We start from the raw sequence: 27,110 nt of genomic DNA, 5'->3' as shown, positions 1-27,110 counted from the left end.
TAATTTAACCTAACCAGGTAACATTTTAACTTTAAGTGTAACCCTAAAATTAACTCTAAGTTCTTAACACTAACTAAATAGAGTTCTAACAATTTTATAACACTAACCCTAACTCTAACCTGTCATAATAGCTTACTCTCAAGACATAGAACACTATTCTAAACACACACACTTGGACTTTAACCCTATAGCCCTAAATATTTTCCTAACCTTAACTTCATAAAAATTTACCAAGTAACCCTAAAATTAACTCTATAACCATACATAATATGAGTTTCATAATCATGATAAAACATTAACCTCAAGAATGTCAACCCTAATAAAATTAATTTAACCTAACCAAATAACATTTTAACTTTAAACACAAGTAGTATTGTATATATATATGTTATGTTCGTTTAATGTTTACATGTATTATATATTAGTTTCTTAAATGTCATTGTACTTGATAAATTTCAAGTTTATTAAAAATATCATATTTTAATTTTAATTTCAGGTTTACACATTATATAGACGTAGGCATACTACATACATTGACCTTCACATGGCAATATCCCCCCTGAGTAGCAGCCTCCTACCCTCCCCCAAGCAACCTCTTATCCCCCCTGAGTAGCAGCCTCCTATCTCCCCCCCCCCCAAGTAGTAGCCTCCTATCCCTTCCCCCTAGTAGCAGTAGCCTCATATCCCCCCCGAGTGGCAGCCTCCTATCCCCTCGAGCAGCCTCTTATGCCCCCCAAAAAATAGCCTCCTATCCTCCTTGAGTAGTGGCCTCTTATCCCCCCAAGTAGTAGCAACCTCCTATCCCTCCTGAGTAGCAGCTTGTTCCCCCCCAGCAGTGCGCTATTCCTACAGATCAGTAGCCTATCCCACTTGACATGCTCTATGATTGCACTAACCAAGAGATTCATAGACTTCATGAATCCTTGGCTAGAGGCACATGCTCTAGTGTGTATAGCAGTACATGTCAGAGCATCTTATAGAGTCTCACATATATTAGAGATGAGATTCATGGTGTTGCTCCATATTCTGTACATACTATATAGATTTTCCTTGACAGTTAGAGATGAGAGGTCACTTCAGGGCTCTTACTGCAATAGGTACAGGGCTTAGTGTCCAAAGAGACACTGAAGAGGGAATGTTTCCCTCATTATCTTCTACTAAAATATGTGAACGGGTATTTTCCCCTTAAGTTTACAAATCCACATATGGATTCACTTATATACCCATGCTTCCTTGCTACGCATGGTCATTATCCAAATAACGAACAAATTCCACTCTCTTTTGCACGATAGCTTTATGTTGAGGTTTGCTTACACATTGCACTAAACTACATTGATTTACCATTTCATTTAGGATAGGGGCATGGTAGACTAGTTGATAGGTAGCCAGGTCATCCGCCACTGACACATAGGTTGACTGTCAGAGAGAGGGCACTTGCTATTTCCCCTATATTAGGTATGTCAGTTGATGAGGCCATGTGTAGCACACAGTTGTGGGGGGTGATTCAAGGAGTTGGAGACATTTTTGTAGTTGTCAAATTTATTTTTAGTGATGAGGTTAGCCAATATTTGATGTCACATCAATGTTCTAGATCATCACCTGGTGCTTCATCTTTAGGAGACTTATATAGTACAGTAAGCATCCCTTCACTGACTAGCTTAGAGGGTCTCACTGGAGTGTTGGCATGAGATACTATGAGTAGTCTTGATGAGGATCTATTATATTAATATAGATTTATATCACATAATCTTGGCATACCCATATCAGATGTTTGACATCATGTCCATGGTGGTATTCGGTCACATCCTCACCCACATTCCTCTCCTTGATCAAGTACTGCTCATGTTGGTAGTACACATCTTGAACCACCTACTGACCACTCTTTTTCTACAGAGGGACATATACATAGTAGTATAGACCCTTCAGCCTGTCCAAGGTATGGTCAAAGTTTAGATGTGAGCCTTGATGATGTTGACTTCAACTTGTTGACCACAGGATGGATGGACTCATTGACACATGATGATTCTACTTTTATGCCATCTCATCTAGTCAATCCACTTAGGTTGTCATTATTTGGACATGTGCCACCACCAGTCATGCTAGTTTAGATGTAGTGATGGAGCTAGATGAGGCCCAACAAAATCTAGATAAATTTGTGGACATGATCGATGCTAGGAAGTCTGAGTATTATCAGATGCCAGCTGTTGGCTCCTAATTTAACAATTTTTCAAGTAACCAAGAAACCAAACAAATGCATCTAAGGCTAGAAACTTCCTATGACAGATACACTCGACTGCATTCTTGGGCAAACTATAAGGCATAACTCCTTCTTCACTTCAGGCTCTACAAGACCTAGGTGGGTGGACCTCAGATTCAATTGATATTGTACTAGTGCAAAAACATATCCCTGAATCTATTAAGTAGATGAAAACCCCTTATATCTCCTAAAGACTTATGCAATAACAAAGAAGTGTGCAGTAGCTAATTACAACTCTATGATATGCACAAGTTGAGTGAGGGTTAAGCTTTGATAGCTCTTCAACATAAAAGGGTAAAACACGTTTGATTAAGAATGTTTAATTTAGAAAAACCTCAAATATGCAGCAGTGAGACTTTAATGATCTTGTAGCTAACCAATGCCTAATCCATTGGGAAAATCCATGAATCAAATGCATACATATGGATATCTGATACTTATGTATATATTCAAATATATGATCTATCTATTTACCTTGTAAATAAACATCTGTGCTCAATCCTAACCTCATTCTTACATGATATCCTTCTCAATAAACCTACAACCCTATTGATTCACTGAAGCATTTACATGACCCCTTGAGTTACAAGTGACAATAAGACAACATACAACCTTAAGGAATTGCAACTACGATCTAGGATTTTTGTTCAAAGATCGTAAAACATTGAAGCTCACTGAGATAGGAGACAAGATTCAAGATGAAACTCAACCATCTGCTACTCTGTGAATTTATTTCCTTGAAATTAATACAGTCATATGCATGAAAATGAAAACATGGAAATGCCTAACAAATTTGAACTATCTGTATTAACCTTCCTAATGTTGTTCATACAAGAAAGAATATGCTGAAGAAAATGGTTTCACAATAAAACACTGGAACCCTACTAGTATTATCTAGAGAAAACTGCCAACCCTTTCAATGAAAGAAAAATAGAAAGATATAGGATAGGATGAATTCTCAGATCTGATCTATGCCCGACATGTGTCCACTTGGAATTCAATCTTCTGTAACTGAATAACCTCTTTCATCTTTCTACCCCTTTGATCTAATTTTGTTTTCATCATTACTTGTAACTGATCTTGAAATATCTCTGTTGAAATGATGAAAACTTTTCCGCAACCAAAATATCTAATATGCCTCATGAAATGCTGAAGGAATTAAAATTTAATTGATTTGAAAGTAACCCAATTCAATCCCAACTGCATTTTCACTGTCTTTTATGCATATTTAGGTCATTACCTTGCTAAAAATCACAACTGAAATTGGATACCTAAATTTGGTTGCAAGTTAGGAATCTAATAGAAAACCTCTTATATCCTAAATAGATTGTTTCCTGTGCAAAATTTAATTGCATAATTAGAAAATTCAGATTCTCTTGATTTTGGCGATATATAACATCGCATATTTAGCCTACTAGAAACCCCCTGAAAATTAGTTTGAAAATGTCCTCCTCTGCTAGAAAACTTAGGTTGCATTTTGAAATTTAAAATTCAAAAATTTAAATCAACCTAAAGTTTTCACTTTAGATTAAATCCCTTTTTGATTTAAATTTATACACGTCAACCCCTTTTTTGAAAATAATTTTAAAATGAGATTTTTAAAATCATTTTATTTTTTCTACCTCCTTTAAATTTTGGGTCAACCCAAGTTTGACCAATGACACATGGCACTATGTGATTCATCCACCTCTGCACAAACTACTGGACAACCCGCTAACACATGTCAGCCACCCGCAAGCCCACATTTTTAAACTTCAATCACTTCCACCTTGCGAGCTTGCGCCCACTACCGATCTCGCTACGTGGTGCCATCTTATGCATCGGCCTACGAATCTGCCATGTCATCAACTGTTTCGAGCCCATGCCACATCACCATGCATTAGGACCCACTACCACATGGTGCTTGCCTACATGCCTACAATTCTTATCCTCCGAGCAACTTGATTTTGTGGGCATGCACCCATCGTTGGATGAAGCCACATGTTAGCATCTTAAGCATTTGGTCTTCAATCCACCACATCAGCTCACGTGTTGGTTCATTTAAAAATTTTGCAGTGCGTTTCCATCCAGACGACCACGGGCCCCACCACAACATGTGGCCTTGCCTTTCAAAAGGCCCAGCCTTTGAGACACAATGAGTGATGTGTGCAAACGTATTTAAACTTCACAAATCTCCTCCCACATTGAATGTGGAATATTACCTTTACATTGTTTTTTTTCCTGTGACTACAATTTTTCCTCTTTATACATGCCATGGATGTATTCTTTAGCGTGGATCTGCTTGTCTTTATCATATGGTGGATTTAGCTCTTCCTTACCTGCATTTGGGCTACCTTCTTTACCACTGGTAGGCTTGTTTACTTGCACATGGGTTATTTTCTTCAAAAGTGGCTTCTCTTCCTTGTGTGGCCTAGTTAAAATCTCATATGCATCTTCCAAGTAATTTGCATGAGATTTCCTTTTCAATGCACTGGAAACTAGTGGGTGTCTTTTTTTATATTAAATGCTCCTGTACTACGTCTTCTAACATGGTTTGCAGGTTCAAATTGAACTGCTTCCTGTGGCTTCATTGTGGCTGGGCCCTCTCCTTTGTTAGGCTACGCAGACTACCTTATTCGGTGTAGGCTTTCCTTATTCATGTTTCTATGCCTCCTTTTTATAACAATGGGAGTCTCATATCATGCCATGTCTCCCTGTTGAGCTGACTCCTACCATCTTCTTTCTAAAGTCGACCCTACAAACTACTCACTCCTGTCACACGTGGAGCTCCCTTCATTCTTGCTGCCTAGGATTGCCCCTGCTTTATACTTCAATTCCTTTTATCTTGGTGTGAGGTCCTATTTTTATACTATTCGGACAAACATGGACGTCCCCCTTTTACAGTGGTTGTCCTCTTTAACTGGATGCTCTGTTATGACGAGATCCTCCTCTTCAATGCATAACACCTCCCCTACATGAGTTGTCCCTACTCCAGACATGCATATGCCCCTACCTCTTTGCATTGCCTTCTATCGCTAGTGCAGTTGCCCCAATGTTTGCATCAATTGTGCCAAAGAAGATAGTTGTAAGAAACCGAGTAACATCTTGACAAAGCAATCAAAAAACACCATCTTTGGGTTCTTTCTCAACTAGCTCCACATTGCTTTGACTTGTGCGAGATGTCCTAGTTATTGTGCCATTTTCTTTCCTTCTTTCATGTAATAGTGACAACAATATTTTGTCAAGATTCAAATATAAAACAATATCCTATGGTTGTTACCCCCGGCTAAGGCATCTCATGATAAAATCGCCAAGAATAGGTAGAGGCAATTGAAAAAACAAAATCCTCTGACCAATTACAAATATATACAAATTCATTGACATGATTGAAGACTTTGTATGTCAAACCTCTTTCAATGAGGCACTAAGTAAACCTTGACTTGAGTATTCAAAATTGTTGATTGGAATGAATGCATCAATGTATCGTAAACCTATGGTAGACAAGCCTCATGAGAACATATGTTTAGATGATTGAATGCCAACTCCATTAACATATCCATTTTATCTATAACTTCATCCAAACTCTACTTACCATCAGATGACTTTGCAAATTGAATACTTTCTTAGCTCCATGTCTCTCTACACATATTGTTTATCTTCAACATATTTTGAATACATGATAAACTTGTCAAAATGACTAACTCATAACACTTTCTAGGTCGACATCTCCTTAGCCTAACAAAATTTAGTTGGGCCCCCCAAAGTGGGTTCGGCTAAAAAATTTTTTTATTTTCAAACAACTAAACTATCAAACTAGCCTATTAACCTTTTAATATCCACTGGAATTGATTTTGATCATTAATTGATCATTAAAATCTCATTTTATCATTTTCTGCAAATTGTCAGTTTTGTGCCAGGAGGTCTATTGACTGGGTTTAAAAACTGATCCAAACACCTAACCAGGCTCTGAGAATTGGCACATTGAATCTTTGTTCTTTATTCTTGCATCCTATCAAATCTTGTCTCATGAAGAATTTAGGTTCAAAAGATATTCATTGTCAAAGTTGACCTCTGAGAACTACCTGCAAGAAAACATGTCAGAAAACACTAAATTGGGTTCAGAATCGGCTTCAGAAACTAGGTAAACTAACACTTTGGGAAGATGAAAATAGGGGCATTAGTTTATTGTCATGAGGAGAGTATGGATCTGCAATTTGGGCTCATGAAAAATAACATGACACATATGGCGATCAGTCAAAGTGAGCTACTCAAATTTTGTAGATTGAAACAATGGCAGGAAAATAATTTCGGCACATGGAATTGACCTAGGAAAGTGTACAAATGGATTGATCATGACTTGAAAACTGGCACACTTAAATGTTTTTAGAGGACAACACAGGTTACAATCCATTCAATCCAGCCAATCATGGATCTCAAGATATGATGTCGCGAATAGGGGTACCAAACGATCTGCAAATACTGACACCAGTAAAAAGATAGAAATTGTGTTTGGAATCGTGTTTGAAAACTGATCAAATGGATTTGTCATAAGCTGAAACTTGAAACATAACAAGCCTCTGATGTCTACAATACAAGAAAAAAGGAAATTTAGCATTTCAGTCAACTAGGTCAAAGTTATGGCTCATCAAATAGGGCTTCCTAGAAATCAGAATAAATTGCATCAGCATGACACATTGAAAGACCAACTTTGAGGGATTCAAAACCTTGTCAAACGACTCAAAATCTGAAACATAAGTTCTTGGGTATAGACACTAGACATTCCCAAAGTGGTGATTCATGAAAAATTTCTGGGTTAAGGATATTCATATGCAAACATGGCCTCCTATCATTGTTTGACACTTAGGTGAAAAATGCAGATTTGGAACTAGCTCAAAACAAGACTTCACAAAATAGCTTAGAATGATAATTTATCATCATGAAACACTTAAATGCACTGAATGAAGGGTGTTAGAAACATTAAACACCTTAGGGACCTCAAAGGTACAACCAAGTACATATGCACATTAAAAGCATTCATAGGGCTCAATTTTTAAAATGTCACTGAAAATGGACCATGCAATTTTTAGTCCCAACACCAGTAAATCTATAGTCTTTTTACATTCATGTTAAAATATCAATTTCAAACATTTGTTAAACTAATAATTTATGCATGAACATGTTTTGATATGCTTTGTTTCACACATGTATGTATGTATTGTAGGGGGGCATTCCTCTTTTTACTCCATCATGCCCAATCGTGTACGTCACTGAGACTCATTTGATGATGTCAGTAGTGGACAAGTGAATTTTTTTTTTGAATTAGACACATGTGAGTTTTAAATTTAATATTTAAATTGCATGCAATTCAAGTAAATTTAAAAGAGATTTAATTAAATATGAAATTATGTACATTGATTTCACTTTCTCTTTAATATATATATATATATATAGGGGTCAGCACATCCTAGTGAGCATCTTGATAGCCAATCTTTAGACCACACTATGAGGAGACATCATGATGATAGTCTTGCACCTAACAATCCATAATTTTTTTTTATTATAGATTATTTGATCTAGACTTTAATCCAAATATATTACTTGATCTAGATTTTCATCCAAATTTTACATGTCTGATGATTGATATACATATATAGTTATCTTCTTATACGTTACATTATGTTGGATTATGTTAGACTATGTTCTTTTACATGTTAGATTATGTTGGATAATGTTCTAGTTATGTTGGAAATTATGTTAGATTAGAAGGATTGTGCTGGATTATGTTCTTTGACATGTTAGATTATGTCAAGGATAATATTGTGTTATCTTGGAAATCATGTTATATTATGATATATTATGTTGGATTATGTTAGATTATGATTATGTTAGGGTTACGGTTAGGTAATTAACTTTACATAATTAATTGTATACAAGTACCTAATTGAACTATAATTAGTTACAAATCACAATTTAAACTGAACACAAGTTAAATGAAAGAGTAAAAGTAATATATAATTAGTGACAAGTCCTAATTTCATCCCCTTAAGACACAAGTCCTAATTTGATCCCCTTAAGACAACTATTTGAATTTCTTCCCCTCGAGGCACATGTCCTAATTATTTGCATACAAGTTCCTAATTGAACTATAATTAGTTATGAATCACAATTTAAACTGAACACAAGTCAAATGAATGAGTAAAAGTAATATATAATTAGTTACAAGTCCTAATTTCATACCTTTAAGACATAAGTCCTAATTTGATCCCCTTAAGACAACTATTCAAATTTCTTCCCCTCAAGGCACATGTCCTAATTAATTACATAAAATTTCCTAATTGAACTATAATTAGTTATGAATCATAATTTAAACTAAACACAAGTTAAATGAAAGATCAAAAGTAATATATAATTAGCTACAAGTCCTAATTTGATCCCCTTAAGGCAATTGTTTGAATTTCTTCCCATAAAGGCACACATCCTAATAAGTTGCATACAAGTTCCTAATTAAACTATAATTATTTACAAATCATAATTAATACTGAACACAAGTTAAATGAAAGAGTAAAAGTAATATATAATTAGTTACAAGTCCTAATTTCATCCCCTTAAGAAACAAGTCCTAATTTCAACAAAATTTCAAATTGTTGAACCAAAGTTTAGATTTCAAATACTTGAGCAAAATTTCAAATTTCAAATAGTTCAACAAGTTGTTTCTATCTCGTATCAATAGGGTCATCTTGTTGCTAGATAACATTTAATATTTTCTCATGATCATCAATATCAAGCCTCCACTTACATATTCCAGGTCTTTTGACTAGATTAAGAGTTAGACCAATGGAAATAACATGGTTACTATATTGATATACCTTATTGTTAGGTTGATAATCACTAAAATGAATCCCATTCTTAAGTACTTTATTTTGCTTCAAATATGTTCCCTGTACAACAACAGAACCTACATACATGTCAATCAAATAAGTCAATAAATTTGAGTTCATAAAAGAACATAGATGTACATACATGTACATGATTCAACTATATACTAACCTATGGAAAACCTAATTCCATCACTTTTTTTAGTCTTTGTTAGCTTCTCTCTTTGTATGCTGCAATACAATAAATAATAGCTATCACCTTCTACATTTTCAAAATTTTCCATGACTACAAAAATATTGTCTACAAAAAATACATATGTATAAATTCCATGTGTCATGTACATGAGTATATATATATGAAATAAATTAACAAAAATTATGAAATACATACCAACTCTGATCAATCCTGAAATATGGTCATAATCATTGGAAATCAATGGAATATCATCATAGTTTTTTTCCTCAAACTCATTCGTATTGATAACATCTAGTGGCACCAAAGTCCATTCACCCACATATCCACGTTCTTGATTAATGAAACCATCATAGTTTTCATCAATGCAATCAGGACAAAATGAGTATTCTCTTGTGTACAATGACCACATATTACTATCTATACTCATAATTGAATACAGTGATCATGTCTTCTCTACCCTCTTGTATGCATGCATTGATCTTCTATCGACACTTGAATGTAAGCTCCATATATATATATATATATATAATGAGTTTTAAACATGTGTGTACCATTATATAGTAATGACATAACGCATTAAATATAAAATTGATTCAATTATAATATTTGAAAATTAATTTATACCTGATACCTCCCAAAACACTCTGAATGGTATGACTTGCTCCACTTGTGATGGCGTGTTATCTATATTTGTTGGCACCGTAAAATGTGTTTGCACCACTCAACCACATCATGAGCATTATTAATGTGATATCCTTTTATAGTCTATTTGATACTTTCTTAAAGAACATTTGATACAAGCTCTTGCGCCATCATGCTCACCCTTTCCATGTCCACTCTCGAAAAAACTCCAAATGTGTGGTATATTAAGGTATTGATGATATCTACATAATGCATAAAATGATCTAACTAATTTAAATTATGTTGTACATCCATCTGACCATACAAAATGTTTTTCCATTTTTATGTCTTTATTTTTCAAATAATCAATAAATGTCTTAAAACAATGTTCCACAAAATGTGTGTCATGTTCTTTGTCATCACTAATGTAAAAGTGATACTTTTTTTTAATGATTTGTGCTTGATCTGTACTTTTGACACCATCCAAATCAATTTGTTCACTTTGATAAGACACTTGAACCATAATAGTAACCTACTGTGTATAGTAGTATTTTGCTTGAATTTTTTTTTGAGAATAAATGAGTAATTCTCTACAAAGTCAACAACAAATAAAATTGTCTTGAGTGGGAAAATTTCTCTTAGTGTTTTTAACTATTCTACTTGCGACTTAGCAAAAAAAGCATGATGTATATATGGTTGAATCAATTTATGAAAATTTGACATAAATTCTCTAGCAGGTATGTCATCCTCTACATATTCTAACCTTGTTGATTCTTTTCCAACTTTTTTTTCTAACTTTATGTACTTATATCTCTTAGATTTTACTATCCTCATCATATCAATATCATCATCTCTTAAAGGAAATTTTATCAAGTTACAACATGTTTCACAAGTTCCTCTTATGCAATCTATTTCACCTATTGCACGATCATTTGGTTTGTCACATAACATTGATGATATGAATTGGCTCGGTCGTTTATGAAATTTTTTTTGAGAACCACCACTTTTTTCTAGAATCATCTTTCTAAACCCTTGATAGTAAAAATCAAATTCAACATGATATCGACAATAACATGTTTCAAAAGATTTATTTATCTTCACAAAATAGGGTTTCAATCTTTCAAACATTGTTTGTCCAATATTTGTGTTAGGATTTAAATTACAAAATGAGAGATACAATTCATGTTGTGTGACATCCAACCAATGTTTTGCATGTTGAAGATACTCCTTAGGCCCAATCCTCTGCTTGATAATATCTCTTCTATTTGGTGAAGGATGAGTATTATCAATCCAAAATTGAATGACTAAGTTCTTAATTATTTCCACAATCCTATTAGATTGAGGAACTCTACACATTAGTGCCCAGTTTTCTTCTAATGTACTATCATCCAAATTGTTTCTCCTTTTCAGATAATTTAATATCATCTTTCAACTATACCCAATAGGAGATGACAGTGAAGAGATTTTTCTTTTTTTCCATAATTTCTTATTTAAAATAGATGTTAGTATCACTCTTTGTGCAATGGATTTATCTGCAGAGATAGATTTTTTCCCAATGGAGTGTAAGCCTTCCTTAACACTTTCAACAATATCTTTTTGTAGTTTAGAATTCTTCCTCTTTTTTACACTTGTATCTATACCCAATAGTTTCAATGGATCTTTTAATTCATTTTTAAGAAGTGAAATTGATAATAGTTGAGTTTTCTCCACTGTATCAAGATTCTCAAATTGTCCAGTTATTTCTTTAGACTTTTCATTTAATTTCCTCTTCATAGTATGTGTAGGTTGACTAGCATATTCTCTCAATTTTTCCACATCCATTTCAATTAAATGATCTATGTTTCTATAATTAATTTTTCTCTTCAAACTTTGAGCTAGATTAACATTCTCATTTGTTGTTTGATCTCGGGCTACAAGAAAAGTTGAAATAAAGACTTAAGATACAACTTTTCTTTAGTGTCCACATATGTGTATATACATAACAAATGAACTATTAAATATAATTTTATCTGACCTTCAAATGGTCCTTCGATATCCATTGTTTCATCTTCAATTTTCTCATGTCCAACATTTTTATCATCTACTACTACATGTGCATGATATAAAAAATAAAATCAAGCAAGTTTCTACTTGGGGATTTGTCTCTAAAATTAAAAGTCAAAGATATAAAGTTTTCCTCTACACAAGTAGAAACCTAGAATTTCTAGAGATTATACTTGTGAGAGATGTGTGCATACATACATGTTTGAACTTGGGATGAACCTTCTCCAACCTCAGTAGGTTGTCCTATTTCACTACATCCTAAAAAAATTCATAATTTAAAGCACCATAATTAAAATGCACCCAAATTCTAAATATTCATAATTTAAAAATCATAATGTAATAAAATCTAATTCTAAATATTCATAATTTAAATTTACCATAATGTAATAAACCCTAATTCTAAATATTCATAATTTAAAAATCATAATGTAATAAACCCTAATTCTAAATATTTATAATTTAAAAACCATAATCTAATAAACCCTAATTGTAAATATTCATGATTTAAAAACCATAATGTAATAAACCCTAATTGTAAATATTCATGATTTAAAAACCATAATCTAATAAATCCTAATTGTAAATATTCATAATTTAAAAACCATAATGTAATAAACTCTAATTATAAATATTCATAATTTAAAAACCTTAATGTATCCTTAATTGAAAATATTCATAATTTGAAAACCATAATGCAATAAACCCTAATTCTAAATATTCACAACTTAAAAACCATAATGTAATAAACCCTAATTGTAAATATTCATAATTTAAATTTACCATAATGTAATAAACCCTAATTGTAAATATTCATAATTTAAAAACCATAATGTAATAAACCCTAATTCTATATATTCATAATTTAAAAACCATAATATAATAAACCCTAATTCTATATATTCATAATTTAAAAACCATAATCTAATAAATCCTAATTCTAAATTTTCATAATTTAAAAACCATAATCTAATAAACCCTAATAGGACTAAATATTCATAATATAATAAAATCTAATGCAAAATATTCATAATTCAATAAACCCTTAATATTAAGTTAATAATAACCCTAAGATTATATTTACCATATTCCTAATTGGATAAACACTAATCCTAACTATATACATTAAAAAAGTCTACAATACGATTGCACACTATATGAACTAAATATGCATTGGAAAAAATATATTGCACATGTACATACCTCACTTCCTATAATATCCTGCTAAAGTTTTTCGACGATTTTCTTCTTGTTCATCAGTTCTTCTTTGTGAATATTTACTTGCCCTTTTACCTTTATTGCCCATGTCACAAATTATTTTTCCAGAATTCGAAAACAAAAGTTGCAAAATATTTCCTCCATCCTAATTAAAGTGTGAATTATTTGAGTGGATTTGAATGCTACAATTGAGAAAAAAATTATTTATATGAATTTTTTTTTTTTTTAAAAAGCCCTAAGGGCTGACTCTAGTTTCGATCGAAACTAGACTAAGTAGTTTCGATCAAAACTAGACTAAGTAGTTTCGATAAAAAATGCTTAGTCTAGTTTCGATCGAAACTAGAGCCACCCTCATTAACCCACATGGGTTAGGTTTCTAGTTTCAATAAATAGAAACTAGAAACATTAGTTTCTATCAAAACTAATGTTTTCCATTTCGATAGAAACTTAAATTCCATTGAAAGTAAGAAAATTTTGATTTTTTCCAAGTGGGAGAAGATTTATTATGATTTCATGGCTTCCAAGCCCCATTATCAGGTTCATATGGAGTACTATGTTGCCCCACTTTTCATCCTCTAACTAATTCATAAAGTGAAAGTTTGTGTTTTAATAAGGTCCTAAGTGTATTCAAGTCTAAGTCCCATTAGGTGGAAGGAATCTTCATTGGATTTTTCATTTTCCCCTTCTCCACATTTCATAGCCAGGTGGTTTCTTTCCTTTGTGTTGAAGGATTTCATAGGTAGCTTAGTGCCTAATTTGATGGAGATTCACGAAACATGAAAAGGCTATTTTCAAGAGTTATATTTGCTTGTGGCCCATCATTTTCTCCATAAGAAATAGAAGTTTGCAAAAATTTGGACTTCATCTTCTCCTCAGCGGGTTTTCAACCCATGAAGACAATTTCTTGTGAAGAGCACCAAGTGATGCATATGGGTCAAATTAAGAAGATAATAAGGTGCCCTATGAAAAATTAATGTTCTTATAATTATCTATCTCAGTAAGTATTCAGGATTCATTTTAGCTCTTATAATCATTCCAGGTGGAAAACTAGAAACTAACTTCTATACGATGGGTTTTCAACCCATGAAGTTTGTTTCCCACAAAAGGTAATTATGAGGGAAAAGAAATAAAAGGTGGGCCCCTAATGGTTTTGTGTATTACTTTTCTACATTTTTGAACTCAAGGGAAAACATAATAAAAAAGTAAAGTTAAAAGCGAAGTCTAGGCGAAGAAATGAAAATTGTTTTCTCCTTGGCGGGTTTTCAACCCATGAGGATAATTTTTGAAATTTTAAAGAAAATCAAGTTAGTAAGCAAATTGAACCCATATTTTGTGTGTAAAACATCTCAAGATGATAATGGAAATAATCTAACCATTGCGGGAAGGATCTGTTAAGTAGAATTTGATTCAGTGGATATTTTCATACGGAGTACTATGTTCATAACTTCTCAAAACTTAATGGAAAATGGGAAAGTAAATATGAGAGATAGAAAGTTATCGTTGGGCCAACAGAATAGTGAAAAGACACCTAAATACTTGTTAAAACTATGCATTTATTGTTCCAACGGATCTCTCCTTTAATTCATTCATGTGGCGTGAACTCTAAAGATCAATAGGTGAATTGAAGCCCCTATATAGGTGGAAATGTGAACAGTTAAAAAACTATTGCTCTTTCTTGAATTGTTATTTTGTTAAAATTGCATCACTTTTTCAAAATGCTAGTATACACATATTTTCTATTCCTTTCATTTTTTGGAATCAAAATTTAGTTTCAAACAAGAATGGCAACTAGATTTGCAGGTTTTGATGGATTGAATGGGATCAAGTCTTCACTACAGAATTTCACAGACACTTCTCTTCATTTCTATGACATGTAAGATTTTTAGAAGAGAGTGAGATCAGAGCCTATTCATCTCATTATTGAAAAGCTCTAAGGATGTGGGTTAGTCAAAGTAGTAGGTTTTCTAGTTGTAGTCCAAGCTCTAGAGTTAATATATGAATGCATAAATCATTATAACCTAGACAATAGACAGATTTGAGTTTTTTAAGGTTTTAAGAGCCTGAAATTTAGATGTTTATTTTGAGCATAGATTAGGACATAAATTGGGCATACAAAGTCAGATTTTAGACTTCGAGTAGTCAATGAAAAGCTCTTAGAAAGCTCTAAACATTGGTTTAGATTTGGTGTAGGTTAGGCATGATTTATTTGGTGATATATTGATCTAAATAGTTTATGGTATATATTGACTCTGGTAGCATTATGATTTTATGACATTGTATATTTAGAGATTTAAGATTTGATGTCATTGTATACTCAATTCATATTTTAGATTGGTCTCATGATTATATGGTTATCAGTGTTTGATTTGAATATGTATGATGACTTGTTGAGTCTACAAGTTGTACAGTGTCGTAAGTAGTCTATACTTATAGGTTACATTTATAGCTTGGTTACAAGTTGTCTTTGCCCATTGATCTTTCATTATTGATGCATATTCAAATTGGTAGCTTGCATTTAGGTTGTCTATGCCCTAAGTCACATGATTTTTTGACTTTTCTTCATGAAGAAGGGATGAGATGTTGTTACTATGTATAGTCATGGTAGAGGATTGTGATTGACTATTTTATGCTAATAGGTTGGACATATTGAGAGCCAGATCCTCGGTTCATGGATGTGATCATGGTGTCATAGATTTTGGCATGACATGATTGGATATATAGGGATATCCTTGATGTTCATTGGTTTGGATTCCTGATTTAGTTATGGTGGTATGGGTAAAAGTACAAAATTGTGTTACCTTTCAAACTAACTTATTAGAATAACTGAATTTTAATATTTCTATTTAAAAATCAATTTTGTTCAAACATATGATCTAGATAAATTCATTCCAAGTAAGTTATATATGGTCTCACACTCTTCCAATTGAAAATGTCTATTAAATGCATGTTTTATAGTAGTTTGTATCCAATTACTAAAGAAATATAATTATTTTAGAAAATTGATGTTGTAATAACTCTTACTATTTTTTATGATATTTTTTTAATAACTTATAAACAACATTTTATAGAGCTCAAAGTCAGGAATATTCTCATGTAGAGTTTATAGTATTTTAATTAGATATAATATATTATAATTAAAAAATCTACAAGCACTTATTTTAACACTCAAAAAGATGTCAATTTTGAGAAAGAAAAAAATATTAAATCATGTAAAAAAATTGAAACTTATATGATGTTCTAGAGGAGAGAGTCCTCTCCTAGAATGTATAAATTTTATTCTGGTCAAAATATATTTGTTTTAAAAAATGTGGAGGGAAATGAAAACTATTGATTTCAAGTGAGTTGAAATTTCAATCATTATAAAAGAGAAAATATAGGTCTAAAGCAAATTTTTATTTTTGAATGTTCTAGATATATATGGTATCTATAACATAGTCTAAGATCAAAGGGAAATAAGTTATTTTTTGTATAGTTTTGTGGTGGGAACTAGACCCCTAATTTTTGGCATTTTTTAGCAACTAAAATTATCCATAAAAATTATAAAATTATATCAATTATTATTCCAAATAATTGTTAAAAATTATAATCCTAAAATTGATCAATTTCTATACATTTCGTTAGTTGACTTCATTTTAAAATTTTAAATAATAATACTAGTTTTATATTATTGAAGGTGAACAATTATACTTTTGTTAGCCTTTTCCTTTACAAAAGGGTGACACAGGTTTTTGCTTTTTCCCATATATGTTCTTGGTTAAGGATCATGGTTATTTGGTTTCTTTTGAGGAGCTTATGATGTGCAATTTAAGTTCTTTGATGGTTTGATGCCTTGGTTTATTCTCATGGTTAGATGATGGTGTTCCATCATGATGTCATGGATAGCTTGGATACACAATTTAGTGGGAGCTTTTGATAGTGATGAGGTGATAGTGTAGGATTAGTTGTTGGTTTGGTTTCTACTTCTTGGTTTGGAGATCTTGGTTTCACTTGGTATTGACACTTTGGTTATGAGTGTAGACTTGGAGGATCTTCATGTAGGAGATGGGTATTATGATGTCATGGTTAACTTGGTACCACAGTTGAGTAGAAGTTTTTGGTATTGATATATTTATTGAGTGTGTGTAGATGTTGGAGGTTTGTCTTAGATCCTATTGTTGTAGAAGTATCTTTGACATTTGTATGGTTCACTTGGTTTTCTTCATGGTGTGTGAAGATGGTTAGATCTTGAGGACTCATGGAGTTCTTGGTTATCTTCATGGTGTGTGGAGATGGTTCTTCATTGTATGTGGAGATAGTTTTCTTCATCATGTGTGGAGATGGTTGCATCTTGAGGACTAATGAGGTTCTTGGTAAAGGTGTGGTTTATGCTTTCATTTGACACATTATTCTTAGTGTGAGGATGGTTTCATATTTTAATGTCATGGTATACTCTTGATAAATATTTAGAGTTGTGACATGTTATAGTATGTTCATATTGAGCATGCTATCTCTTTGGTTGAGATGGTTAGATCATGTTGTCATGTTCATGTTCTTGAGGCCATGGTTGGAACTTTGACAATGATCTTGGTTTAGTTTCTTTGAATTGAGTACATTGATCATAAACTAGATACTTCATGATATTGCTATGTTGCATTTAGAGTTGGCATAGATTGATTGGTTATAGGTGCTTATGGATACTTAGAGATGGTGGTGATGTTGATTTCTTTTGGATTAGAGAAGTATTTATTGGGACAACTGTTTGGCTTCAATAGGAAGCCCAAGGGGCATTAACTTGATATGGACTTGAGATGAGATTGTTCTTAGATGAGTCTTGGTTGGAGACTTGGATATCTTGGTGAGCATTCACATTCCTCACTTTTGGTCTACTTGGTGGTTTGCTACTTGAGAGGTATAGCCCATTGTTTCTCTCAAGTGCATTATTTTTATGATTTTCTTTCATGGATATGGATCTTGAGCTATGGTACATGAGTTAGTTCTATAGGGTTCATTTGAGAGATGGTTTAGCATTGGTTATCTCTATTTTCATATGTTGTTATACTGGTTGAGTTTGGGAGATGGTTTTATATTGGGTATATTTCTTGGCTTACAAATGGTTTATGAGTTTGATCTTCTTGTGAAAGGCTTACACCTATGATTAGTTATATGGTATGGTTTGAATGTTGTTGAGGCTTCTTGGTTGGGGTTTTACAGAGGAGATCATATTTGCATTGTTTACATCTAGAGGTGTGTGTAGAAGGACATGGTGCAGGTTATGATTTTCATGGTTTCTCTCTGGTCCTGGTTATCTTCCTAGATGTTCAATTTTTCTTACATTGGATTTGAGATTGGTTAGAGATTGTGATCACTAGTTTGTGCTCATGTATGTCATGGTTATTCCTTTATCTCTTTCCTCTGTTGGTTGTGGAGAACTTGGGAGAGTGTTGGAGACTTGTTATAAGAGTTGTTCTTGTAGGTTATTGGTTTATGTATTGTAGATGTCCTTGATACTACATGGACAAACTTATTTTAGATGTTTTGAGTGGATTGGTTATAGATTTGAAATTATATTTTACAGTGGGAGCTTCTTGGTATATATGTGGAAAGTATTGTTCTTAAGGCTTGTGATTGGAGGTTACAGATAGGATATATTGATGATGTGAGATTCACTTAGTATACCTTTGGAGGTATGGATATTTGGATGGGTTTGGAACTTGCTATGGGTGGTATTTCAGCTATGGATATTTTGACAACTACTGATACATGTGATTACCTTTGGATCAGGTTTTTGTTGTTGGTATTTTTGTTGGTAAACAATTTTATGATCTTCTAATGTGACATGTTGGGTAACTTTCTCTTTGGATAGCTTCTATGCATGTTTAGTGGCAATGGCATAATAGGAGGTGAGATCATTCATGTTTGAGATGCTAGATACTTTGATTTTGTTGTAGGTACTAGGATGGAGCACATGGTGTACTTTGATCCATGATGGTGGATGTGCTAGGAGGGATTGTTCCTTTGTTCATTTATGTGGCTACAGATTGACCCTATGCAATGTATACAACAAGTGGGAGATTGATGAGAAAATAGATGTTGCACACATTGCATATTATTTTTTATATTGTATTATGTAATGTTACATCTAGATGGATGTGCAACATGTAAATATTCCCATGGGATATACTCGATGAGTTGTATTGTAACACTATGATAATATTTCATATAATTATTTAATATTGGGGAAAAGAAATTAAATTTCCAATATTAAATGTGGGGTCAACGGGTTAGGTAGCACATGGTTTATGTAATACCACTTAGTAGTTTGTGGGACTTGCTACTATATAAGTAGCCACAAGGGTAGCTATTGGTGGGAGAAGATGGAAGGGAAAAAAAATGAAGGAGTTGAGCGAGACAAGGCTTGATAGGTTGGCCAAGGGAGCATTTGTGAAAGTTGGAAGCATGGCATGAGATGTGTGGATTCATGCTTGTTCACGTAGATTTCTTAGTTGTAGCTATGGTTTTGAAAGCTTCCATGGTTGTATGGAAATGATATGTTTTGTTGAATAATACATGGTGATGGATGCTTTTGGAGGTTGGGTTTTTTCCTCAATGAGGGTTTTCGAGGGTATATCTTGTGTCACATTTTTTTGGGTATGTTGTCTATTCTCTTGCATGTGGATTTCAATTGCATATTTATTTCAAATCTATTATGAGTTATGTGGAAATAGTTATATTATTTCTTACAAGTTGCCTTAAAAATGGTGTCAAACCCGCTACCTATGGGTGAGACTATTTCTTTTTGGTTTGAAAGCTATCATTTAGTTGATTAATGAAGATGATTTCAAAATAGGGGATAACAATAGTACCTAGAGAAAGGTTGGGTTATTTGGTATGTAAAGGAAGCACTAAAACCAAGTAAGACATTGATACTAAGACCAAGTAATACATTGATAGTAAAAGAAGCACTAAGACCAAGTAAGACATTGATACTATATTGTATTGTTTATCTACTTAAAGTTTGAAATGAAAGATTACTCAAGTTAAGACTGGAAAAAGATCAAGTATGAAAAGTGTCTGCTAAGCCTTGTTGAGAAATTTGTGTAAGCTAAGAAGAAATTAGTGAAAGTTGAGTGAAGATCTATATATGTTGAGTACATTTTACTTGATGCCGAGCATTCGTAAATTTTAGTGTTCACCAAGTAAACTAGTGTTGGCCGAGTGGAAGAACAATATAGAAGCCAAGTGACAACATATTGATGCTAAGTGCCAATATTCATATTAAATCTAATATTTTATGAATCATAGCTGACTATTTTATTTTCTTGAATTATGTGAAGCGTGTGGAAGATAATTATGATGAGTTGGTGGTACAAAATTAAAGGTAAACCATTTTGAAGAATATTAAAGGAAGACTGTAGAAGAAGTTTCTAGAGGAACCAAATAGAAAAGTGGATAGATTCATTGTATCCTACCTAACCCTAAAATTGACAATTGTGGTTAAGCAGAAAAAGATATTAATTTTCTATTTATAGAGAGAACTAGTCAAAAGCAAAGGTTGTCATGTGCAAGAAGCTAAGGAAGAAAAGAAGTCTAGGGTATTGCTTCATTCACTAGCCAAATAGAGGAGATTGCAATTGGTATACAAAGCAAGAAGGTTTAAGATTATGAATGCTTGAAGGGCGAACAAGCTATCAAAGTTGAAGTGTGTGAAAGCCAAGTAGAATGGAGGACTAAAACAAAGATTTGTAATCTGCAAGTGAGTTGTAATTTGTTATTAGGTCAAGCCTTACTATTACTTTCTAATCATTGTATTAGTGTAGGGTAAATCCTTTGGATTAAGGTTGATCTAATAGTCATTTGTAAATCCTTTGACCGAGTGACATTCTAATGGAATGGTCTAAAGTCCTCTAACAAGGCTCACTCCTAACAAGGTGATTGAAATCTTTTAATTGGGTTACATTTAACAATATGTATTGTAACCTTTAAAAGGATTGGCCTTTCACAGGGCATCACTTTAGAAGAGTGAGAACTAGTGGCATGTTACTAGTGGTTTTTTCCAAATTGGATTTCCATGTAAAATCCTTGTGTCAAATGTGTTATTGAATATTTTATGTTTCATGTTTACATTTTTGCAAAGTTGTTTTGACCTAGGATAGTAAGCTACAAAGTTTAAGTATTGTATGATCTAATGGATGCATGCATAATAAGGTTGTATGGATATGAGTCTACTGAGAATTGAAAATTTTTATTTGTACACTTGGAACTTGGATAACTAATTCACCCCCACCCCATAGTTATTCTAAAGAATTTCAAAAATTGGTATCAGAGTGCTATAGTGCTTAAGAGGACTAGTTTTAAGGTGCTAGCACTACTACATTTGACCCCATTTTTTGACCAAAAATTTAGATCATCAATTAAAAAGGTTTAGGTTGGTTAGATTGTAGAAAGAAAATTTTCTTTTTTTTTTTAAATCGAACCTGTGTTGGTCAAAATTTTGACCAACACGAGCTTTAACTTTAAATCATTTCACCGAGCACGGGAAGGAGCCAGAGTTTAAGTTTTAATTTGCAAAATTTGTCATGAAACTGAGATTGAGATTGAAGGAGCTGGTTTGGTGAAGAGGCAAAAATGGTTGCACAATTTGATGTTTTCGATTTCCTATTGCTAGTCTCCATTCTAGAGGTGCAGGAGTCGAGCATAAGAGGTAGATCAGGGTTTTCTGAAGCAAGAGATGATGTTTAAAAGGAGGAATGGAGGGCGTAATAAGCGCAGTCGTATTTCTAGGTTTGCCTGTTCTTTCTTATTTTCATGTCCTTGTTTTCATTCTTTCTATTTTCTGATAACTGGCCTTGTATGCTTGTGTTTTGTTCCCACATTTACTATAGATTTTCATTTGTTCTACAAAATTTCTCCATCAACCAGATACATGCAACTTCTAAAACTTGCCCCCCAATTTATTCTTTGTAGGGTTTGTGAACTATCCTCAACTAGATACATGCAACTTCTAAAAAATTACCAGCCCCCAATTTATTCTTTGTAGGGATTGTGAATTGTTATGTCCAATGTATTCAGATTATATTTCTACTCATGTTGAGTATGGTGTACAATCTTTTGCATATTTTATGTTTATTATTTATAATTATATTTACAATGCTATGAAATTTCCATAATGCTAAGGAATGGTTGCTTCTCTTAAGAATGAAATCATCTTAGGGAACAAAATGTGTTTGTTAGTTTAGGATTCTAGTGTAGGCTTTTCACTTATGTTATTATTAGAATTTACATTTTCTAGTAGATACAATATAAGGTATACTTCAGACACTATAGCATTAACCATGGAGTAAAAGTTACTCATTCACATTTTTGTTGTTGATATCTTTCTATTTTGCTTTGGTTTATATGAAGAGATACTTGGAACTCTAATAATTAAGGTACAATAGATGGTCAGCAATTAGAATTAGTGACAACATACATAAAATTATTTTTCTTGTTTGTATAGACCTGTTCTAGTGAACTCCTGTTATAGAAAAAATGTTGTCAGTTACAACAAGTAGGTATTAACTAACATATTCATCAAATACATATGTACATATAATTCATGGTTGATTACAAGTATCAGTGACATTTCTTTATAGTTCCTCTGTTGTTCCATATTACTGTCACACCTTGCAGACCTTGTTCCGTGAAGTTTGTGTGTAAAGATCTTTTGTACTTGAAAGTGTAGATTGATAATTTGTGATCTTTTTTGGGAGTATCAATTATTCATATCAAGCCATGGTAAAAGCTTCTAGAGATGTAGATCTAACAAGAGTGATTGTTTTAACTTTCCAGATATTTTCACATACATAATAGTCAACAGCCTACATAACCAATTGGGATTCCTTTGATTAATAAACAACTATGATGTTGATGGAGTTGCATATGGAATAGAAACTAAAAGGAATAAAACACCTTGATATAAGACAGGATTGATAGTTTGAGAATAAGATCACTCACATAATAGATTGCTATAAATATGTAAACCTATGAAAAGAAGCTATAGCCTTCAATTTAGCATTAATCTGGAGATTGCATATAAGTTTTTTTAACACAAGTTCTTGTTGCAGTGGGAAGCTAATCATATTTTACTTTTGTGGACTGTGTCTGATTTTTAAGCTATTCTATATCCTTCATTTGTGCTTTAAAATTCATAATGTCCTAGTGGAAGGTTGTGATTTCATTTCATTTTGAAGGTTTCTACAAAAGAAATTTCAAACATTATATAGGTCTCAGTCAAATATGTTTGCAAAGTGGGACATGTTCTGGATTTCAAGAGATTAGTCATAGGTAGTATTGAAATGTTTCTTCTGCCTCTTGTAGTGCAGGCGTCCTGTATTTGCTTTGTCAGGCTAGGAGAAAGATTTGTGTTAGGAAACTTTGTGAGAAACTTTTACATTTTCTTGTCTCTACATACTATTGATTCACTTATTAGACTGTGTAATATTTTGTTGCCACCTTTAATAAATCTCTCACTGTAATGTCTCAATCATAGAATCACAAGTGGAGAGAGTTTAATAGGCATAGTTCTTGATTGAAGTATGAGAGCCAGTTGATCGAAAAAATAGATCAGTGAAGGAGAAGGAGAGTAAAAAAGTAGTAATATTAAAGCTTTAACGATTTCTTTTGTGCACTCGCTTCAAATACCCACATCGTACTAAGGAATTGTGGAATATTTGCATCAAAATAAATTTATAATAAGCCTTAGTCCTATTAGTGACTTGCCTAATATGTATGTTGATAACAAGTAGATTATAATAGTAGAACAGAGAAGAAAAAGTTTAAACATGAACAAGATCATAAATCATATGATGATGACATATTGGAAATGATAAACTTATGCTTGAACAAAGATAAATTTTATTGTTAATAAATATTCTATCAAAGTTTAAAACTAATTAGATATTGAATTAAGCTTGATAAAAAAAAAACTGATACACAAACAAAAAATCAAAAAAAAATTCAGAAATCTCAATCAAGTTCCTTAGCTATCACGCTCTATACCGATTACCCAATACTTGAGATATGTGTACCTGGTACTTGGGTACGTGGGTACAAGTTCCAAGGGTTTGGGTACAAGTACCCATGTGATGCAAGAGCATCCAGAGGTATAAGGGCAATCTTGTGTCACCCAAAAAAATGTACTTAAACTTAGTTTTTGTTTCATGTCTTTACATTTTTGGATACCCATTTGGCTCAAATAAAGGTTCCAACTCTCATAGTTCAACTATCAGTGCGTTTGAAAATCTCAAAAAAATAGGAGCATGTATTTGGGCCATCATTTCAGTAAACTAGAAGGTGTGAATTGGCCAGATGAATATAATCATGATTTAGAGCATTCCAGAAAAAGAATTAGGTCAATAGGCCCCACGATTTGAAAGTTATTGCAGTTTTTTGAGTTTTGGACACCTCCTAAGAATGCTTCAAAGTCAAGTTTGGGGCATTAAATGACCTCGAAAAGGGTTAAAAATGGGGGATGAGTGAAGCTGGTCCATAAGGCTATAGAGCACTTTGAGAGCTTTCCGAAAATGTAAACGGTTCGTCAATCGAAGCTACGGTTCAAAAGTTATGCCTCTCGGAAGTTCGGCTACCATTTTTGGATTCTTCTAGATTTGCACCGACTTCTAACGCAGCTTCTGGAACCTTCTATTTTGTTGGTGGATGCCTAATAACACTTTCTAGAATGTACTCCTAGTCCTTAACCCTCCGGGGTCTATTTAAGGAGATTTCTGGCATTGTAAAAGGCAGTTCGGGGTGGAGTTTGAGAGGAGGTGCTATAAGGAGAAATATTCTCCAGATTTATGCTATTGTAAGCCCTTAGGGCATGTTCTGAAGTTTATTTTCTCTGTACTATTTGTACTGGCTTATTTTTTCAATTAATATAATTTCCCTTTTCTATTGTGTCCATTTTGTTCTTGGGTTGTGTCCCCATCAAGTGGTATCAGAGCGAGTTTTCCTGAGTGTGTAGATAGAGCGCCGACTGTGAGGCAGTTTGCACCAGGACTGTGTGGTTGTGGGTTCAAGTTAGAAGATGCCTCCACGAAGAGAGCATGGCAGAAGGGCCAGAGCTATTGATCCGGAGGAGGTTAGAGCCCTCCAGAGACATGTACAAGCATTGCAAGAGGAGCTTCGTAGAGGAGCAAATGTTGCCGCAGATGACAATAGTGAGGATGACAATGAAGAGGAAGTAATGGAAGTTGACGGGGAAGTTCTGAATCTTGTAGAGGAAAGGCTTTTTAGGGCCATTACTAAGTTTGAGAAAAGACCTACAATTGAAGTGGGTATATTTTCAGGAAATTTGAAACCAGATGAGTTGATCGATTGGATCAATGAACTGGAAGAATAATTTGAGTATGAGGATATAAGGGACCTAGATAGGGTTAAGTTTGCAAAGGCCAAACTGAAAGGCCATGCCAAAATCTAGTGGCAAGAGATTCAACTGAAAAGACTTAGAAGAGGAAAGGAGAAGATCACAAGATAGGATCGCATGGTGGACAGATTGAAGAAGCAGTTCATTCCTGTGGACTACGAGCTTGATCTGTTTAAGAAGATGCATGGGTTAAAGCAAGCAAGAAGATCAATCCAAGAATATACAGAGGAGTTTTATCGACTCCTAATTAGAGTGGGGCATGCAGAAGCAAATAAGGAGAAGGTTGCTCGTTATATCAGTGGGTTGCGACCTAGCATCCAGGAGGAATTAAGTCTAGTAAGAATGACCAGCGTTGAAGATGCATACCAGTTTGCCCTACGAGTTGAAGAGAAGCTGAATAAAAGGTTTGAAGGAAGAGAAAGAGGACGTGGTCAAGGAGGAAGGGGAAGTGATAGATCATCTGGAGGCCGCAATGAAACCCAAAAGAAAAATGAAGATGTGGGTACTAGCAGAAACCAGAGGAATGAGGGTTTCAACCGCTCCCATGATCAAGACTTTGGAAATCAAAGAGGAAGAGGTAGAGGATGTGGACAAGGAAGAGGAGGCTTCCGTGGTACCTGTTTCCATTGCAATGAAGAAGGTCATTGTGCCTTTGAATGCCCTCAATGACAAGGAAGGACAGATAGGAGAGCTGAGGGCCAAGCTAGGGTTGCTCATGTGGATGAGGATGCACAATCATCACATTCAGAGGCTGCAAAAAGAGGAGAGACCTTGGTAAATGAAAGAATCCTACTACGTGGTGAGAATGAACCAGGAAAACAAAGGAGTTTGTTCTGTACCAGATGCAAATGTGAGGATAAATGTTGTGATGTGATCATTGATGGTGGTAGCACTGATAACTTAGTATCAGAAGAGATGGTCTCTAAGTTGAAGCTCAAGAGGGAGAAACATCCCCAGCCCTATCAGATTTCTTGGGTAAAAGATAATCATAAGGTCCTGGTAAGTGAACAATGTTTAGTAAAATTCAAAATTGGGAGTTATCATGATGAAGTTCTCTGTGATGTTATTTCGATGGATTTTTGCCATCTATTGTTGGGTAGACCATGGCAGTTTGATAGACATGCAATACATGATGGACATGCAAACACATACTCTCTGACAAAGGATGGAGTTCACCACAAATTGAAGCCCATGAAAAAGGAAGGTGAAAAGGTATGTAGCAGTGCTAGGATTTGTCTTGTTGATGGAAGGAAGTTTTTAGATGGCATGAAACATCAGCGTATGTGCTATGCTTTGATTCCTAGGAAAGATAAAGAAGGTAGTAGTGAAATACCATTTGAAGTTTTAGATTTACTAGGGGAATTTGGAGATATTATCTCTGATAATGTTCCAGATGGATTGCCACCAGTGAGGCAAATCAGTCATCAGATAGATCTGATTCCAAGAGCTAGTTTGCCTAACAAGGCTGCTCACAGGATGACTCCTACTGAAACAAAGGAGCTAAATAGATAGGTTCAGGAGCTATTAAGGAAGGGCTTGATT

General features: G+C 33.6%; 1 protein-coding gene across 1 annotated transcript in view; it reads left to right on the top strand.

Annotated features, from left to right (window-relative positions):
- LOC149568675 (membrane-associated progesterone-binding protein 4-like) overlaps window positions 1–16,185 on the top strand; it is a 241,943-nt gene extending 225,758 nt beyond the window's left edge. Inside the window, exon 7 of the mRNA XM_089821559.1 lies at window positions 15,823–16,185. Within this exon, the coding sequence (XP_089677685.1) occupies window positions 15,823–15,895 (73 nt within the window). The 3' untranslated portion in view covers window positions 15,896–16,185. The remainder of the gene's footprint in view (window positions 1–15,822) is intronic.
- The last annotated feature ends 10,925 nt before the right edge of the window (window positions 16,186–27,110 follow it).

Source organism: Cupressus sempervirens, chromosome 3 (genome assembly GCF_028749045.1).
Source record: "Cupressus sempervirens isolate cs-2001-9-10 chromosome 3, ASM2874904v1, whole genome shotgun sequence".
Lineage (NCBI taxonomy): Eukaryota > Viridiplantae > Streptophyta > Pinopsida > Cupressales > Cupressaceae > Cupressus > Cupressus sempervirens.
Note: the sequence above shows the minus strand (reverse complement) of the source record. Positions and strands in the feature narration are given on the sequence as shown.